Source organism: Arvicanthis niloticus, chromosome 1 (assembly GCF_011762505.2).
Source record: "Arvicanthis niloticus isolate mArvNil1 chromosome 1, mArvNil1.pat.X, whole genome shotgun sequence".
NCBI classification, from domain to species: domain Eukaryota; kingdom Metazoa; phylum Chordata; class Mammalia; order Rodentia; family Muridae; genus Arvicanthis; species Arvicanthis niloticus.
In genome coordinates this window covers 95,797,896-95,818,395 of record NC_047658.1, presented here as the reverse complement: position 1 = coordinate 95,818,395, position 20,500 = coordinate 95,797,896, and the positions used below count along the sequence as shown (strand labels likewise).

General features: G+C 41.2%; 1 protein-coding gene and 1 non-coding gene across 2 annotated transcripts in view; one reads left to right on the top strand and one right to left on the bottom strand.

Moving 5' to 3' along the window:
• The window catches only part of Mcmbp (minichromosome maintenance complex binding protein), a 40,659-nt gene that overhangs the window by 4,430 nt on the left and 15,729 nt on the right, over positions 1–20,500 (top strand). The window contains exons 2-8 of the mRNA XM_034493761.1: positions 7,571–7,656; positions 8,720–8,860; positions 8,952–8,993; positions 12,146–12,247; positions 16,779–16,923; positions 18,262–18,413; positions 20,046–20,146. Of these exons, the coding sequence (XP_034349652.1) occupies positions 7,571–7,656; positions 8,720–8,860; positions 8,952–8,993; positions 12,146–12,247; positions 16,779–16,923; positions 18,262–18,413; positions 20,046–20,146 (769 nt within the window). The remainder of the gene's footprint in view (positions 1–7,570; positions 7,657–8,719; positions 8,861–8,951; positions 8,994–12,145; positions 12,248–16,778; positions 16,924–18,261; positions 18,414–20,045; positions 20,147–20,500) is intronic.
• On the bottom strand, positions 880–981 carry LOC117699469 (U6 spliceosomal RNA). The gene has a single exon (XR_004605185.1). It is a non-coding gene; the product is annotated as a U6 spliceosomal RNA (small nuclear RNA).

The following is a 20,500-nucleotide window of genomic DNA, read 5'->3' as shown; positions in this document are numbered from 1 at the left end:
ATGTGGGTGCCCAGAGATCAGACTCAGGTCATCAGACTTGTCAGCAAACCACCTTAACCACAGAACTATCTCTCTAGCCATTTTTGTTTGTTTGTTTGGGTTTTTGTTTGTTTTGTTTTTGGTATTTTTATAATGTACAACTTGTTATTATTTCCATCATCCCCGAAGAGACCCCAAGGCTATTAGCACTCATCCCCCCCACCCCCACCTCCAATGCTCTAGGAACTACCACCCTAAATCTATTGTATTTAAGGAGTCATATGACATGAGGCCTTTAGGGCTGCTTCGGTTTATTTGGTATATTTTCAGGCATCATCCATGTTGCAGTGTCCATCTATACTGCACTTCTTTTTATGGCTAGAGATAATATTCCTCTGTGTGTAATTGTAAATATTCTGTTTAGGGACTGGTGACTGGATGCTCTTCCAGAAGACCCAGGTTGGATTCCCAGCACCCATGTGGCAGTTCACATGTGTTTGTAGCAACAGTTCCTGGGGATATGATGTCCCCCTTTGGCTTCCACAACACTAGGCACACACGTGGTGCACAGACGTACCTGCAGGCAAGACACCCATGTACATAAAAGCTAAAAAATAATTTTTAAGAGTTTTGTTTTTTCATTCATGCCTTCAAGCCTATGTATGGTTTCCTGCCTTGAGTCTCTTCTCTGACCTCCCTGAATGATGGACTATGATCAATAAGATGAATTAAATAAACCCTTTCTTCCCTAAGTTGCTTTTGGTCACGATGTTTTATCACAGCAATAGAAACCCTAACCAAGACACACGCATTCTGACTTCTCCAGATCTTTTCTGGAGAATTTTTCATAATAGCCATTTGGGTGGGAGTAAGGTTGGATGCTGCTGGGATTTTTTTTCTTTAAATATGGAGCACTTAACAAATTTGCATTGTCATCCTTGTACAGGGGCCATGCTAATCTCTATATTGTTCCAGTTTTAGTATATGTGCTGCTGGGATCTTATTTTAATTTCACTAATAACAAATAGCATCTTATATGTTGGCATTTGGGTATTCTCTTTGAAGAAATGTCTGTTGAAATTACATGTGTAGTGTTGAATGCCTGTAATCTCAGCACTTGGAAGGGGACAGGAGAAAGTTTGGTTTGCTGCAGGTTGGTCTGGGGCCAGCCTGGGCCACACAACATAGTGCATTCCTAGACCATCTGCTCAAGTCCTTTGCAGTCAGTGAGTGGGGAGGCAGTATTTCATGTACCCCAGGCTGGCTGTGTAATGCTGAGCAACCACTCACTCTACCAGACGAGCTACATCCCAGCCTATTCTTCTTCCAGTCAGGTATCATGTATTCTTGGCCAACCCCAGACTCACTATGTAGGCAAGGCATTTTGTTTTGTTTTGTAGACAGGGTTTCTCTGTGTAACAGCTTTGGCTGTCCTGGAACTTGCTTTTTAGACCAGGCTGGCCTTAAACTCACAGAGATCCACTTGTCTCTGCCTTCCATTGCTTCCAGACTCACTACCTTAGGCGAAAGTTTTAGTTATCTTTTTTCTTGTTGAATTATGGAATTTTGTTTTCTTCTCTTTCTAGTTCACAAGCATAGCCAAGGATTGAACTAACTAGGTCTTTGTGCATGAAACAGAGAATTTTCTCCCCCTTAGCAATGTGGCCATGAATTTTTAATTTTGATAAAGTCTCATTTATTTCCCTTTTTTAAAAATTTTGGGTGTCTGTGTATTTGCCCATTCTGCTGTGTTGTTTTTGTTGTTTTGTTTAATACAGTGTGAGGTAGGGGTCTGAAGTTATTCTTTTGCATATAGCTGTCCAGCTTTCCCAGTCTAATTTGTTGAAGAGACTATCTTTTTCTTATGATAGTTTTGGTACATTTGTTGAAAACCAGTTGATGGTAAAGTGTGTGGTTTTATTCCATTTCCACTCAGTGGTCTGTATGATCTCTCTCCATGCCAAAACTGTAGTAGTCTTGACTGCTGTGACTTATTTTCTATTTTATTGTTGAGGATGGCGTGTGTCTGTCTGTCTGACTGTCTGTCTGTGTGCATATACATCAAAGGATGACTGGGGTGTCCTGCTCTATCAAGTCAGTCTCCATCTTACTCTCTTGAGGCAGGGTCTCTCACTAGACCCACAGTTTGGCAGCTTTGGCTAAGGGGCCTGCCTAAGCAGTCCTAGAATCTGCCTGTCTCTACCCCCACTGCTGGGATTATAGGCTCCTGTGGCCATACCTAGCTTTTATGTGTGTGCTTGTATTTGCATTTGGGTCCTGGCTTACTCGGTGACCTCCGGGTCAGCAGGAGTCCCTGTTTCAAAAGACAGTTGTCAAAAACTGACACACATTGTCCTATGGGTGCATACACATATACCTGGAATCCACTCAAGACAGGAAGCTGGAAGACCACCAATTTCATGGTCAGCCTGGGCTCCCACATGATATGTATATGTATAGTCAGGTACCACATCTCTGTATAAAATAACATGAATGATTATTTTAAATGTTGTCCTATGACCTCTGTTCACAAGGCCCTGCCCCAAATGTATATATTTTTTAAACAAACAGGCATTAACATGTTATCTTCCAAAGTCCATAGTGTGCACTGCTAGGGTAGTGTGATGGGAATATATTTAGCTTAGTGACAAGCTGCCAGGCTGGATTCTGCTCTCACTAGCAGTGAATGGGAATTGCTGTGTTAACAATCGGACTGCCAAGGCGAGCACTCTGCTGATCTTCATGAATGCTAGGCAGGCACTCCTCCACCAGAGCTATGTCCTCAACACCTAGGATTTTGCTTGCAGTTTTTTCCCTCTGAATGGCTTCCTAGAAATTTTGTCTTATTTTCTCGCTTTCTTTCTCTCCCCTCACCCTTTTTCTGTTTCCTCCTCACCCCACCCCTTTCTAGTCTTATGTAGCCCACACTGGTTTTGAACTCCTTTTCCTTCTGCCTCTACCTCCTAGGTACTAGGATTATGAATGTGAACTGCCCCACCTAGGAATTTGTCTATTTTAATATTGGTCATTTGTGTTGATGTTTTCGTTTTTCATTCCTTGATGTTTGTCCTTTGTTTTATTGCTTTTCTAACTGCATGTATCGATTAGTAGACTATTCTATGTCTGTTTTTTTCTTGGTATTTGATAGACATATTCAAAATTATTTTTTCTCTAAACCCCACTCTCATATTCCACAAATACTAATTTACACAGATTAATCTGTAATCCATCGGAGAAAATTTGGAACTATCCTCAGTTCCCTATAGGTGAATTAGTAGTGTGGGTTTATTTGGGGAAGGAAGTTCATGGTAAGGGAATTGTGGTTTCAGGACTTTCTGTTTTTCTTTTCCTACACATTCCTTCTGGTCAGTGAGCATAATGATACATCTGATTTTCATCGAGTTTTCCTAAATACCTAGGACATAGACATTTTGGGAATCTGTCATACTCTTAAAAAGGGTCTGTTTGTACTGCTAAGAAAGGGAGAATTTTCTCTTCCCCATCTATAAAAGTCAAATTTTTCCTTCTGGCCCCAGGCTTCAAGAATAATGACTCTGAGAATCAAATATATTTACAGATACCTTGGTCATAAGCTTTGGCTGTTGCTCAGTTCAAACATAACTTAATATCTCATTTATTCTAATCTTAAGTTCTGCCACGTGGCTGGTTACCTCTGCTCAGCTCCCATGATTCGGACCTCCTCCGTGTTCCTGGGCAATCCTTCTGCACCTGGCTCTATCCCAGAATCCTCTCTGTCCATCTTCTATTTCCTGCCTCAGCTACAGGTCAATGAGCTTTAACTGACAGGTGTTGAATCCATTCAGAACACAAGAGATTTTCTCTACACCAATCCCAGGTGGTCTGCCTTAAAAATAATACCTATAAGCAACAGTAAATGGACTCAATAGGTTGTACTTATGTATCTATTGACACACACACAACAATGGTAATTAAAGAATAAAAAGTCATAAATCTGAATGAGAGTTGGCTGAAAAAAATAACAGGACGTGGGTGATTTTTTTTTTTTTTTTGGAGAGAATGATGTAATATTGTTTGTGTTGTTTGTTTGTTTGTTTTTTGAGATGGGGTTTCTTGGCGTTGCCCTGGCTGGTACTTACTCTGTAGACCAGGCTAGCCTCTAACCTGGAGATCCACCTTCGTCTGCCTCCCAAATCCTGGGATTAAAGGTGTACACCACCATTACCTGGACAGCCCCAAGTTTTAAAATAGTTTTTAAAGGTGTCCCGAGAAGAAAAGAGACACATGGCTTTGCAGTAGGTCTTCTCATAAGAAGGTATGACATACATGCACCAGCTGAAGAGCTTCAGACCGCCTGCAGGCACTGGCAAGCTGAAGAGAGTGGCAGCCATAGTTACAGGGCCTGCTGCTGCTTTCAGTAGTTAGAAAATTAGTAGAGCTCTTAAAGTTCAGAGTGCCAGCCAAGCAGGCTTTTAGTTCTTCCACCTCCCCACCCCAGGACATGCACTGTCCAAGAGCATGCAGAACTTGGGCCAAGATAAATCATTCTGAGTTACGAACAAGTATCAGCAGACTTCAAAGAAGGGAAATCATTGTGTGTGTTCTGTCTGTAATAAGAGAGGATCGGAAATCCGAAAAATGACAGACAATTCAGATTTGTAGAACACTTATAAACAGTCAGTAGATCAAAAAGAAGTCCCTATGAAACTTAAAGTTGTTCCCAGCTACACAAAAATGGACATGTAAGAACATCTTCTAAGCACAACCAGAGACCGTGCTGTGTATGTATTTGAAAAGAAGGCTTCAAGCATTGTATCCATATATGAAATCAGAAATGCAAACTAAAACCTAAGTCACACGGAGAAAAGGAAATCATGAAGGAAGAAAAGAAATTAAGGATTGAAAACAAGAAAACAGCAAATCACAGTCATCTAATATAGTACAGGCTGCCTTAAAACTGGCTAGTATGTGAAGGTGATCTTAAACTTTCTTACAACGTTCTAGTTACTACGTTGCAGGAAGTTGCAGCACATTGCAGGCAGTGTGCATGTGGTGGTCAGAGGCTTTTGGGGCTAGATTCTCTTCCTCCTCAAGGGGCTGAACTCAACTGATTGATCTTATTGTTGATCCTTTGAGTGTGTATAGGGATGTGTGTATGTATTTTGTGTGTGTGTGTGTGTGTGCGCGCGCACACACACACAGGGGGTGTTATTGGGGATTGAACTACTGAACTAAATTTCTGATTTTTTTTTTTTTTTTTTTTTTTTTTTTGGTTTTTCGAGACAGGGTTTCTCTGTATAGCCCGGGCTGTCCTGGAACTCACTCTGTAGACCAGGCTGGCCTCGAACTCAGAAATCCGCCTGCCTCTGCCTCCCAAGTGCTGGGATTAAAGGCGTGCGCCACCACTGCCTGGCCAATTTCTGATCTTTTATTTCCTTCTTATTAGCAAAACTGATAAACCCCTAGCTAGACTAGCAAAGAAAAAAAAAAAGACAAATTACCCATACCAGGACTAAGGAGGTAATGTCACTGTGGACTAATTGTGCAGGTACAACAGAAGACTTGGATATATGTATTCAGCAATTTATTTACCTTCCTGTTCCAGCAGTAACTTATACCACACAGTGGCTTGATTCATTACTTTACATCTTTAGAGGCCAGAAGTGTGACACGTATCAATGGAATAAAAATCGAGTTGTCAGCAGGATTTGCATCTATCTGGAGGTTCTAAGAACAAATCTAATTCCTTGTCTTTTCTGAGCTTTAAAGAGTCTGGCTACCAGACTAGGAAACAGCTCAGTTAGTAAACTGCTTGGCTTGCAAACATGTTGACCTGAGTTCAGTCCCCAGAATTTACATATAAAAGCTCAGCCTGGAGTGCATGCCCTTAATCCCAGCACTAGGGAGGTGGAAACAGGCAAGGCCCTGTGGTTGTTGGCCAGCCAGCTTACCTACTTGGCAAGTGCCAGGTCAGTGAGAGAGCTTTCCCAAAAAAATCAGTGGACAGTGCCTGACAACACGCTAGGTTGTCCTTTGTCCCTTGTGTGCACACGCGCCCCAATAACCAATACATTGAACTATTTTCCTATCATGCAGTATATGGTCTGGGTTGCTCTAGAACTCAGATGCCTCCTTACCTAGCTTGATGCTTAGCTTCTCACACATATTCTTCTCAGTCTTCCTTCCACAGTGAACCCTCCTAGATAATTTCCTTGTTTTAAGGTTGCTAGTTTTGGACTTAGTTATGGGAAGTAAGCCCAGCCAAGGCATTCCTTGTACCATAATCACAAGCTATCCAACTTGCCTTCCCTGCAGCGTCTCTCATGATGTCTATGCGCTGGCCTAGTTTAGTTCCCACACTGAGTGGAACCGTCCTGTTTAACCCTTCTGTGTGGTTACGTCTTCCTTAGCAAAACCTTTTCAGTGTCTGTTGCTGTTACTCTTAACTTTTTTTCTTTCCTCCTTTGTTTTGTTTTGTTTTGTTTTGTTTTTTTTGGTTTTTTTCGAGACAGGGTTTCTCTGTGTAGTCCTGGCTGCTTTGTTTTTATTATTATTATTTTTTTATGTCAAAGGACACAGGATAATCCACTGGTAAAGGATGTTCGTTGAAATATAACTAAACATTTTTATGCAAAAAAATAGAAGCCTCAACCTACATAGAAACTAATTCAGTTGGTTGTAGATCTAAGAACAAAACCTGAAGTATGGCACCAAGGCTTGTTTTGCTCTTTAAAAAATTGAATTAATCAATACATATAAGTGCAGCTGGTACACATGTGGAGGTCAGAAGACAACTTAGGGAATCAGTTCTCTCCTTCCACCACGTGGATCCTATGGGTTCCACTACAGTTGTCAAGCTTGGTTTAGCTAAGGGGAAAATGTTTGAACACTCTGCTAAAGCAGGGTTTTTGTGAGTGTTTCTGACAGGCTCAGCTACATCTCAATTAGAAGCAAATTCCCCTTATTCGCCATCTACTTAAGGCAGCCATGTGATAAACACATGGCTTGTAGACATGTAGACTAGGGGGTTTAGTCCACAAGAATCTGTGTTCTGTGGGTTACTCCCTCTTTGGTCTTCCTTTTCATTTCCTGTAAGTCCCTCCTGCAGGTGTTTCTTCTTTGTGAGGGCAAGATAATACTGTATGTGTAGTGGAGAATTGACTGCCACTTTGGGTGATGAGCCTCTCTGATAGTGACAAATACACTGTCTCTATATGTAGCACTAGAAGGCTAGAACATCACTTACATCAGTATGATTGGTGTTGAAGGACAGAATTACAATTTAAACTTTTTTCTCTGTTTTGTTTTTATTTTGTTTGATGATGGCTCAAACAAAATACTCAGGAAGTATTTTGAGCTAAGTGCTTTATATACTGTAGCTTTTGCTGCTCTGTCAGCTGAACCACATGCTGTTGCACAGGTGTTGGCTCTCAGTGGTTCATGCCACAGAGCCTGGATGTGTGGTACCCAGCACCCAGCGGGAAGCTCCTTGAATGCCTGTGAATGTCCCTGCTGCACATTTACTTGTATTAGCTATTCACTTTGCATATCACTAACCTGAACATAATCTGGTGGCCTGTGTTGTGCTTTGATGACCATATTTCTCTTTCAGCACAAAATGGAGTTAATCCTGACTGGGAGAAGAAAGTTATTGAATACTTCAAGGAAAAGCTGAAGGAAAATAATGCTCCTAAATGGGTGAGCTTACTGCTGTTGTATGAGTTGGCTATAGTCTCTCTCAGCAGAGTAGACCATCCCACCACCCACTGACTAGCAGTAGAGAAGTGAGCGCCTACAACTCTTCAAAGTATGTGAAAATAAAGGGGCTTTGCTCTGATGCTTCTGTGTTGTGCCTCTAGATGGCAGCAAATGACTGTTCTGAAGAGTAAATTGTGATTCTAAGAGTGGTTGCCACCTTTGTTTTATTCCTTCTTAAAAGAATTGGCATGTGTGAATGTTCAGAGGAACTCATCAAAGCATATGCTTTTCTGATGACTGCAAGGGTTCAGCAGTCCCTCATGATAGTTGATGTTTACAATATGGGGGCTTAGGAGGGTGGCACAGGAGGATCATGACGAGTTTGGGGCTAGCCAGGGCTACTAGTGAGCTACTGCTGAGCTACAAAGTGAGACTGTCTCAAAAGAAAGGAAACAAGGGGACTGGAGAGATGGCTCAGTGGTTAAGAACACTGGTTGTTCTATCAGAGATCTTAAGTTCAATTTCCAACAACTACCTGGCTGGTCACCGTCAGGTGAACCGTCTATATGAGAGCTTATGTCCTCTCTGGCATACAGAGTATTTTATACATGTACATACATAAACAAGTTTTTGGTTTTTCGAGACAAGGTTTCTCTGTGTAGCCCTAGCTGTCCTGGAACTTACTCTGTAGACCAGGCTGGCCTCGAACTCAGAAATCCGCCTGCCTCTGCCTCCTAAGTGCTGGGATTAAAGGCGTGCGCCACCACTGCCCGGCATAAACAAGTTTTTAAAGAAAGAAAACAAAGACAAAATAAAACTGAACCAAAAGAAGGCAGGCAGGGAGGTGTTACACATATTATGTATGCTCTTAGAAGGAAAAGCATCCTGTTAGAGTCAAGTGTTGTCACAAGAACTTGGAAGAATTCAGGGGAAAGTTCTTCTTCCCCAGATGTTATGTTGAGCAGTGAGAGCACACAGCTGGATAGGGCTAGATTTTGAAACTGTCTACTTAACATTTTACAGGCAACAACTTTGCTGACTTGCTTGCTTGTTTTCTCCCAAGGTACCATCATTGAACGAAGTCCCCCTTCATTATCTGAAGCCTAATAGCTTTGTCAAGTTCCGTTGCATGATTCAGGATATGTTTGACCCTGAGTTTTACATGGGAGTTTATGAAACAGTTAACCAGAACACAAAAGCACGAGTATGTATTGCCTTCTCCTGGAGCCGTGCTATCTATAATTTGTAATAGTAATCATACTTATACAATATTTTATCTTTTGTTTTGGTCATAGGTTCTTCATTTTGGAAAATACAGAGATGTAGCAGAATGTGGGGTATGTATTCTTTACAATATTTGAGGCTTTTTTTTTTAAAGCATGATTTTTCTACCTAAAAAGAGGATTTATCTTTCTTTGGTTGGTTTTCAGTATACTTGTCTTGTATGTGAATGAGTTCTAAAAAATCAGGCAGAATATTTTTTTGTCTTTAAGAATTTTTCTGACATAATTTTTTTTACTTATCTTTTAAAGATTTCTGGCAAGATTATAAATGGCACGATTCTTCTTAGTATCTGTGACTAAAAGCACGGTGATTGTTTCTTTAAACAACAGTGAAAGCTTAACTTAGACTTAGCATTTTCTCAGCTGATATAATTGAATGTTTGCATGCTTGTTTGGTAAGGCAGAGGACATCACCGTGGAGTCACGTGGGTCCTAGGGCTCAGACTCGGGTCATCAGGATTGACAGAAAGGGCCTTTGCCCACTGAGATGCCTTATCACTCCTTCCATCAAATACAGTTAAGTCTCACTCTGGTTTTCTAGGGAAGGTCGTTGGGAGTGGATATCAGAGATTAAAGAAGTATATTTACCATTGAACACTATGTCCAACTTAGGACACTCAAATAGGCCCTCTTTGAGTGAGGGTCTTACTGTATTGCCTGACTGGACTGACTTGAACTTGTATCTGCCCTGCTTCTACCTACCAGGTGTTAGGACCACACTTGACTTTACGTCTGGGTTTTAAAACAAAGTTTTCATTGACACAGAGAAGGAATGAAAGCATTCTGCTGTGTATTGGTAACAGTGGAAGCACAGAGTACTGGGTGTCATGTAGCTGTGAAGGGGTGCCACTCTACTGCATGGAGGGTCCCGTGAGTGCTCAGCCCTCAGGGCAGCGTGGAGGCAGAACTTTACAGAAGACATTTGTAAAGGAACTCTAAGCTATCAGTCTTCTGTTCCTTTCTTTGCATTGCTTTTCTGATAACATGAGAAAAAGACTTCATTTTGATACCTGTTTAGCATGTGGTGTCTTAGCTGGGCCTATAAAAAGCTTATTTTTATTTTAACAGTAAAAAAAAAAAACAAAAAACATTAGCATGTCTAAATAGACCAGATAGCTAATAAATGTCTCCTGTCATTTGCTTTTTTTTTTTTTTTTTTTTTTTTTTTTTTTTTTTTTTTTTCTTTCTTCAAGACAGGGTTTCTCTGTGTAACCCTGGCTGACCTGAAACTCACTCTGTAGACCAGGCTGGCCTCAAACTCAGAAATCCGCCTGCCTCTGCCTCCCAAGTGCTGAGATTAAAGGCGTGCGCCACCACTGCCCGGCTAATTGTCCATTTTTTGGAAGAAAATGAGAATTATAGGTGAGGGTTAACCAGGCAGGTTAGTATGAAGGTGAGATCTCTGCTATTACCTTTTCTGGGTCTAGCTCTCTGCTTTATGGACCTAGAACCTTTGCTCCATCATCTTATTTGGGGCTTTTTTTTTTTACTCTTACTCAAATTTCCTGAGAGTTGATTGATAACCATATTAATACCCACTACAATTACACAATTTAGAAGAGTCATTCCTAGTTGAAGGAAGTGCTCCAGCTTAGTGGGTTCATGGAACAAAACACCAGCTTTAGCTGGGAAGCTACAGGGTAACTCCTGACGATGATTTAGAGTAACGGGCTCATTTAAAGCTGCATCTCCCCATCTCACACATGCTTCAGACTCTTTGTCATATCTCTTTTCCTTTTAGAATGTGTCCATAAGACAAACTACCAGCTTAATGGATTGACTTTATCAGCGCTTCTTTAAGAAGCTATAATGTATTGGTGATTATATTACTATTTAAGGTTTCCTCCTCTGTGTACAGAAGCATAAATTACAAGTTGGTAATCTTGACATAACACTGCCATGGGCTCAGAGAGAGTTTGTGGTTATTTTTTATTATTATTATTATTATTATTATTATTATTATTATTATTATTATTGAGTGGGGTGGTGGTGCAGCACAGTCAGGATTACACAGAGAAACCCTGTCTTAAAAAAACAAAACCAAAAAAATCTTAAAAGACCCATTCCAATGAAAGGGACCTTGCCCATAGTGGGAAAAAACAGGCAAAAAATAGTTTGAAGGTGTAGAATATAACATGCTTGCCTAGCATGCATGAAGCACTGGGTTCAATCTCAGCATTTGGGAGTTGGATCAAGGTCATCCTCAATACACAGTGAGTTTGAGGCCAGCCTGGTATATATCAGGCTTGTTTCAAAAACAAAACAAAAAATCAGTTTCCAGGTTAAGTAAATGAGTAAAGTACATGTTACATAAATGAAAATGATGTAATGAAGGTGATTTTATGTGCATGTGTCTGTTAACGTGAGGGACTGGGTTGGTTGGTTGGTTGGTTGGTTGGTTTGGCTTTTTGAGACAGGGCTTCTCTATGTAGCCTTATCTATCCTGGAACTCACCCTGTAGACCAGGCTGGCCTCAAAGTTAGTGATCCACCTGCCCCTGCCTCCCGTGTGCTAGGGTTAAAGGCGTGTGCCACTACTGCAGGGCCTTGTTGTTTTTTTTAATAGTAGCTTGGGGACTGATGGGGTGACTCAGTGGATAAGAGCAATTGCTGCCAAGTCTGATGACCTGAGTTCAGTCCCTGAAACCCACTTGGTAGAAGGAGAGCACCAGCTCCTGCAGGCTGTCCTTCACTTCCATATGTAAGCCTTGGCATGCACATACAAACTCCTCCTCCCCACATACACATAAGGAAGTAAAGGCAGTGAAACTGGAAGTTGTAAAGCTAGGTGGAGTGGCTTATTATTATTATTATTATTATTATTATTATTATTATTATTATTTTGAGTGAGTGGCTTATTATAATCCCAGAATTTGGGAGGCTGATGCAGGAGGATTACCAAATGTTAGAGCTACAGGGTGAGACAACTTTCCCCACTCCCCAAAAAATAATAATAAAAGGAGGTAGGTGTGGAAGCAGAGTGTGTCATGTGGCAGCATGTGCCTTACAATGCTTCCCAGTATTTGGGAGTCTGAGGCAAGAGAATCACTAGTTTCATTTTAGCCAGAGCTATATAAGGAAATGCTTCTTTACTTAATTAATTGCTTATTATTGACATTAACTTGAAGCAACATTTATTATGATCTTATAATGTGAAAATGTATTTTTTTAAACAAAAATTTAAAAATATTTTTCTGTATATTGCAGCCTCAACAAGAGCTTGACTTGAGCTCTCCACGGTCTACCACTTCAGAAAGACAGACCTTCTACTGCGTCCCCGTGCCTGGGGAATCTTCCTGGGTCAAAGAGATATCCTTTATCTGAACCTTACTATTTGCTGCATGATTCTTTTTTTTTTTTTTTTTTTTTTTTATTTAAAGGATCAAAATTCAAATTTTAGATTTGTAGTCTTTTTACTTTGGCGACATCTGGGAAAAAATGTATTCGTATACAAAGTATGTCTTTAGTAAGACATATTAATCACAGAGCAATACCTAAATTATGATATATTCCTGTAGTGGAATATTATTAAAATAGGTTGAGATAGATTTATAGGTAGGTAAATATTACCACAATAATAAATAAGTACGGTTTCAAATTAGAATGTTTTTATATAATTTTTATGTTTTATGTGCATTGGTGTTTTGCCTGCATGTCTGTCTATGTGAGGGTGTTAGAAGCCCCAGAACTGCAGCTACAAACAGATATGAACTGCCATGTGGGTTCTGGGAATTGAACCCAGGTCCCTCTGGAACCACTTTTCTTGACTACTGAGCCATATCCAGCCCCACATTCTAATTTTTTAAAGATTCGTTTTTAGAGAGAGAGAATGTGTGTGGTTTTTTTCCATGGGCACTGCATGCTCATAGGAGCTCATGGGGAAGCTGGAAGAGGTTTTCATGTCCTTTTGATCTGGAGTTACAGGTGTTATGTGGATGCTGGGAACAGAACCTGGATCCTCTACGAGAACAGCCAGTGTTCTTAACCACTGAGCCATCTCTCCAGCTTCAGTCAGCTGAGTTTTTGAACACTTATTTCAGTCATTTAGTTAAAACTTGAGTTTGGGAGGTGGTTGATTTGGTTTGGTTTTTGGTGGTGGTTGTGTTTTATGTGAGGTCTCATACAGCTTCGGGTCCTGACCCTCCTCCAGATGCTGGGGTGGCGTGCACTCCTAGCTTGGCCAAGCTTTGGCCTTTAATCCTTTTCATAGTATTCCACCTCCTTTAGTGCGGGTGGGTTCTCTAGCTTTGCTTCTTTCACTCTTGGTGATGCCACTTTGTTTTTCCTGCCCTGAGCTGTTGCCAGGAATTTGTCAGGTGCCCTGTCTGCCGATCTCTGCTTCCTTTTGTTTTACTTTGTCTGGACTTAGCTTTTCTACCTTTTCCTCTCGGCAAAGCTGAGGTTTGAACCCAGCCCCTTTGCATGCTAGGTAAGTACTCTGTCCCTGAACCACGTCTTCGGTACCAGAGTTTGGTATTTCTGGTTTTTTGAGTGAGACACTCAGTTATGATTTCAGATTTTCTCATATTGGCAGTTAAAATAAATTCCTCTCTAACGTTAGAGCAACAAATCCTCCCTCTAACCACTGCTTTGCTTTCTGTTCTTTGCTTATGTGTGTGTTGTTGTTTTTGACTGAGTGTATGCCTGTGTGCCAAGAGTATGTCTGTTGCCCTTGAAGGCCAAAGGAGAGTATTAGATTCTCTGGAACTGGAATAGGAGTTAAAAACTGTTATTACCCTCTCTGTTGGTGCCAGGGATAGAACAAAGGCCCTTTTGAAAAGGCCCTTTTGAAGCCAGTGCTCTTAACCACTGAGCCAGCTGTCTTTCTAGTTCTATTTTAAACCAGTCAATAAAGTTGTCTATCTGTTTGTATGCTTGTTTCTTCCTTTAAGATGTATCTAGAAGAGGCATTGGCTCCCCTGGCCCTGGTGTTGCAGGTGGTTGTGAGTCCTAGAACTGAACTCTGGCTCTTGACTGCTGAGATGTCGCTCTGGCCCTTGTGTGTTTTGACTGCCACTTGTCTTCTCCATAACCTGAGGGAGAACCCACATCATTTATACTTGTGAAGACATTTGCTATCTCCAGTTCTTTATGTGTATGTGAGATGATTTCCCTGAGATGCCTCCCTTCCCCCTTTTAAAAGAACAGGACTTAGGGAGGTAAATTCCTTCATGAAGGTTCACCTGAAAGTCTTTTGAGCTTCAGTTTTGAATGACATTTTCACTAGATGTAGAGTTGGTGAATGACATATACTCCTCTTGGCTGGTAATGATACAGTGCCATTGTCTTCGCCTCCAGTCTCCTTTGGTGAAAAGTTAGCTATCACGCTTATTCCTCTCATATAACGTCTTTTGTACTCTTACTGCTACTTCTAAAACATTCTTTCTCTTTTGCTTTCAGCCTTTTACTGTGGTGTGCTTGGGTATGGATTTGGGGTTTAGGAGTGTCCCCTGCCCTTTTCTTTTAAAATCTACTTTTCTTAATTGGGTTTTGTTGAACCTTCCAGTTGTGGATATTTTTCAGAAACAGTTTTAGTCATTTCTTCAAATATTTTTTTTCTGTCCCAATCTTAGTATATAAAACACAGACTGAACTGTGTGAGTGCTTGTGTACCCAGCTGGGGTTTATTTGTTAATGCAAGCTCTTGAGAGGCAAGCACTTTATTGACTGAGCTGTCTTCCCAGCCCTTTTTTGGATGTCACACATAATTATAACACAAGTTGATCTTTTCTTTTGATAGCCTAGGCTGTGCTCATTTTTGCTGTTCTATTTCTTGCTTGTTTTTATAATCCTGGTGCTAGAAGTTGAGCCCTAGCCCTTCAAAGCAGGCTAGGCAATCCCCTGCTTTGTCGTTGAGTGTTCCCTCCTCATTTTGCTTTAGTTGAGTGGTTAGTGTTGACCTGTGTTCAATTTCACTGAGTTTCTTTTCTCCATCCCTAATCTCTTGACATCCCCCTACCCCCGGAGTGTGTGTGTGTGTGTGTGTGTGTGTGTGTGTGTGTGTGTGTGTGTTTGGGACGGGGGCAGGGTCAGCAGAGGGGTCATTGTTGTTCCCTCGTTTTCTGTCTTTTATTTTCAGATCTAATTGTCCATCTAGTTCTTTCAGTGTTTCTCTTTCTCTGTGAGTATTCCTCAGCTCTTTCCTCATTCTCTTTCTGTTTTGGAGACAGTGTAGCCTAGCCTAGGCTGGGTTTGAGTTTGGCTTGAATTTCTGATCATCCTACCTCCTCCTCCAGAGTGCTGGGATTACAGGCATGTGCCACCACACCTGGTTTATGCTGCCAGAGACTGACTCGGGGCTTTATGCATGCTAGGCAACCATTCTACCAACAGCTGCAGCTCCAGCTCTGTCCTTTAATATTGTGAGTTACCTTTGCGTTTTAAATTCCTACCCATTAATTCCAGAGTCTTTTATCTCATGGTTTGTTTGTATTGATTTTTAAATCTGATACTAGGTCAATTTTTCTGTTTCTTCACTTAACTGTTTTATTATCTGCTGAAAAGCAACATTGTAGTAGAGAATTGAATTTCCTGTCTTCAGAAGGGTTGAATTTGGTTTTGGCAGTTGGTATGTCGGATCAGGTTGATCTTATCAGGGAGTGGTTTGAAAATTTATCAAGATTATATTATATTACTCCTGTTCCCCAAGGCATGGCCCCTAAATAACAAAATGGGCTGTGTTTAGCTCCGAAATGCCGGGGATGTCCCTCCAGTCCATGTGTGCTCATATGCACAGGCTCCACTTAAGTTCTCTGCTAGGCCGGCAGGAATGACAGAACTTGAGTTCTTATCTTCTGTCTATGTCTGGTTCTTCCTTCTAGATATCCTTTTGCAAACTGCAGCTTTTTCTATAACCCTGAGCTATATAGGCTTTGTTTTCTCCATCTAGTAAGAGATAGGTCTCTACTCAAATTTGTTACAGTTTAAAGGGTCCTCCTGTAACTAAAAGGATGTGGAGTTTTCCCGTAGGTTATGTCTCCATATTCAAGGATCATAACCTCATCCTCACTGTGCCTACAGACATTTGCTTCATTTGTGTTGTTTTGTTGAGGTGGGGCATGGAATGAAACCTCTTACTTTCGCATCTGTGGTTTAAACAGTTATGGCCCCCATAGACTCGTGTATTTGAGTGCTTGGTCCATAGGGAGTGGCACAAGTAGGAAGTGTGGCCCTGCTGGAGTAGGTATGATCTTGTTGGAGGAAGAGTGTCGCTGTTGGGGCAGGCCGTGAGGTCTGCCACGCTCAAGTTATGCCCAGTGTGGAGTAGTCTTCTGCCTTTGGATCAAGATGTAGAACTCTCAGGTCCTTCTCCAGCACCTTGTCTGCCTGCTTACTGCCATACTTCCTGCCTTGATGAGAATGGACTGAACGGCCGAAACTAAGCCAGCCCCAATTAAATGTTTGCCTTGTTGCCTTGGTCATGGTGTCTGTTCACAGCATTAAAATCCAAACTAAGACAATGACCAAAAACCGAAGTCTAGTCTTCTTTCAAAAATATTGTAGGAGCTAAAGAGACAGCTCAGCTATTAAGAACACTGGTTGCTGTTGCAGAGGACCTAGGTTTAGTTTCCAGGATCCACATAGCTGCTCAAAATGGTCTGCAGTTCCAGGTACAGGGAATCTGACACCCTCTTCTGGCCTCCAAGGGTAATGTATGCATATGGTACATAAACGTACTTCTAGGCAAAACATTCATAAACATAAGATAAAAATAAATAAATCTTTAAGAAATATTTCCTCTTAACTGAATTGCCAGATTGGTGATATTTATAACCCTGTAATTAGCCTAATTTAGGATGATTTGGTTCAAGGTGTTTTTCTTCTTAACCTTTCATTTAACGCCTATGTCAATGCAAACCAGGCTCGAGTCAGTCCCTCAACTTCCTATACTCCCAGTAGGCACAAGAGGAGTTACGAAGATGATGAAGATATGGACCTACAGCCTAATAAACAGAAAGATCAACATTCAGGTGCCCGGCAGGCAGGTAATGTGCACCCTCGACTTCCTATAGGTTTGTTTCTAGGATTGTTCTGGATCTGGGAACTGGCATTGGTGTTATAACCTCATTTCACATTCATCGTAACTGGATGGTATTGGTCATGGCGAAGCTCAGTAGTAGAACTTTGGTCTTGAGTATATGAGGCTCTGATTCTAATGCCAGCAACTGGTATGAGTGTGTTATAGACACTTTTGAGCATTTTTACAGTGAGTACTCTTTGGAAAGCTGCTCAGATAGCTTTTAGTCTCAAGTGGTCATCTGGAAAAAAAGATCTTTTTCTGTCTTTATAATTGATAGTTGTTGTCCTGACTCTTGAACAGTAAGAAGCATATAAATCATACTTTACCCTAAAAATGACCTACCTGAAAACATCCTTTCTTGCTTTCTTTTTGGAATCATGGTATTTCTGTTGAACTTGGCAAAGCCAGAAATAGCAAAGGAAAAAATGCAAAATTACAGGATGAATCTGCAATTTTTCATTTTTTCTCCTTTGCTATTTCTGAGTACAGCTGATTCTTTCACTTTGTAGTCTAGGCTGGCCTCAAACTCAGAGATCTGCTACCTCCTGTGCTTCCTGAGTGCTGGGATTAGAGGGCTGTACCACCACACCAGGCTCAAGTGCACATTGATTGGGGGTGGTTTTCTGTAGTGGTTCTCATCTGTTGCAAAGAGAAGTTTTTTAGATGAAGGTTGAGACTACACTTACCTGTGGGTGTAAGGATAACTCAGAGATTGTTGTTAGGGATTATGCTGTTTAGTAAATTAGTGGTTATAGATTCTCCTCCAATAACTATGACTTCACTAACACTTGAGTAGTTAGCTATGTTTCCAGCACCAGACATGGTCTGCCTCTTGTTGAATGAGCCTTAGGTCCAATTAGAGTTATTGGTTACTGCTAAGGTATGTGTGCCACTACAGAATCCTTAGGGTTATTGTGTTGTTCTGACCATTGATTTGGTTCATAAATGTCATAGCTGGATAGGATGAAATTAAACATACGAACTCTTAATAGGATTAAGGCAAGAGGGTGACCCAGACGTCACTGCCAGCCTGTACTGCCAGAGTGAGACCCGGTCTCAAAACAAACAAGAAACAAAGTACCTCTATTATGTTTGGAGTAGTTTGTTGCCATTTCATAATGAAGGAATTAAATATTTTAGGTACAGGTCTATCTTTGTTCTGGTATAAGTCAAACAATATTATTAACTGGACATTGGCCTTTTCAAACTCATAAACATGATTTATGTCAAACTTGAAAAGCTCTTTTGGAATGTTCTTTTCTCTGGGCTTAGAAGTGACTGCATGCAATACTGTTTAATCTAGGAGGCCTCGGGGGCCTTCACTGGTGCGGAGAGCCAAAACGCTTAGAAACTGAAGCTTCCTCTGGGCAGCAGCTGACCTCCTTGAACCTCTCTTCCCCATTTGATCTGAACTTTCCTCTGCCAGGAGAGAAGGGCCCTGCCTGCCTCGTTAAGGTACAGCCTTTCCTAGCTCTATCCACAGATGTTACTATCTCAGAAGTAAAGCATTAGAAAAGCCTCGGCAATTGCCGGAATTGACATTTGCCACAATAACAAATCATTCCAGATTTAAATATTTACAAAAATAAATTATTTTACAAGCTTAGGCCATAAGTCTGACATGAGAACTGTATAAAATCAGGGTATCTGGAGGTTGTTCTGACTTCTAGAGGCTCTAGAAGAATGGTAGGGCGGACAGGATATGGTTTGTTTGGTCTTTTGCCTCACCCAGCTTTAAGAGGCTGCCTGCATTCCTTGGCTTGTGGCTTCTCCTTCTTTAAGACAGCAATACTGCATCTTTCTGACCATATTTTTATAGTCACATTTCCATCAGAAAAAGCTCTATCTTTGACCCTGATCCCCACTTAGATCATTCAGGGGTATCGCCACCTCAGGGTCCTTATGCACACTTCCCAGTTTCTTTGCATTGTGAATAACGTATTTGGCATTCCAGTGGTTGGGCTGTAACCATCTTTTAGGGCTTCTTGTTTTGGTTACAACATTCTTAAAGCCAGTCTGGAGCTTAGTGTGGTGGCATATGCCTGTAATCCAGGTGCTCAGGGAGTAGAGGCAGAAGGGTAGAGAATTCAAACCTAGCCTGAGCTACAGAGTGAGACACTGTGTCTTAGGGTTACTATTGATTGATTGATGAAACACCATGACCAAAAGCAAGTTGAGGTGGAAAGGGTTTGTTTGGCTTACACTTTCACGTTAGTTCATCATCAAAGAAAGCTGAGATAGGAACTTAATTGAGACAGGAACCTGGACGCAAGAAGCTGATGCAGAGGGGTGCTGCTTACTGGCTTGCTCCTCAAGGCTTGTTCAGTCTTCTTTCTTATCAAACCTAGGACCACGAGCCCAAGAATGGCCTCACCCACAATAGGCTGGGCCCTCTTATATCAATCACTAATTAAGAAAATGATCTACAAATTTGCCTACAGTCCAGCCTTAAGGAGAAAAGTTTTTCACTTGAGGCTCCCTCTTGACTGACGACTAACTTGTCTCAAGTTGACATAAAACTGGGGCACACACCTTGTTTCACAAAGCTGGGGGGGGGGGATATTCAGAAGTGGAACAGCTTTTAAATTCATGTCTGCTTCCTTTCTGTGTCATTTTAACTTCATGTTTTATTTTTGCTGTTTAATATTTCTTTTCAAAACTCCATTCCCGATTGTTTTTAAAATAAAATATTGAATGTGGCATCACATGCCCATAATCCCACCATTCTAGAGGCTGAGATAGGAAGATTAAGAGTCCAAGTCTAGCCTGAACTACAGTAGCATGACTCTGATGCTAGAACAATAAGTTAAGCTGATTGTAATGTCTTGTACCAGCAGTCCTAGCACTTGGAGGCAGAGGCCTGAGGATTGCTTTGAGTCCAAAGTCAATGTGGGCCACACAGGAAGTATCAGACCAGCCAGGTAGAACCTTGTAGACATACCTGCTTTTGGTTTAGCTTTGACTCTCCGCCCGTCTCTGTGGGAGTGTCGCTGTTCACATGCTTGCTGATTGAGTTGTCTGGCCAGCAAGAACGTGGCTGCTCTTGCTATGTCATTCAGGGTTAACCCGGTTTTGTGTTCTTATCAGGTCTACGAAGACTGGGATTGCTTCAAAGTCAACGATGTTCTTGAGTTATATGGTGTGCTCTCTGTGGATCCTGTCCTGAGCATACTGAATAATGAAGAAAGGTGAGTCTGTTTGGTAGGGTGTTTTTGTTACTTTTTCATTGGATTTAACTTTAGAACAGTGGCAGATAGTTATAAAGAACTTCCTTACTGTCTTCAGATTTACCAGTTGCCATCACCCATGCCCTATGTGCCTGTTGTTATTGTTTGTGTAGAGAGAGTGGTGATGGTACACATAATTTAAGATCAGTGTATCATTTGAGACTCAGATTTTCCCAGACTTAACTAGTAGGAGCCACTGTGAGCAAACTCTGAGACCTTAAGCTGACCTCATGATTTTCAGTATTTATTTTCTGTCACATTAGGCAACTTGGACCTTGTGTGTACCAGCTTATTATTGTCTTAGTTTTTCAAGGA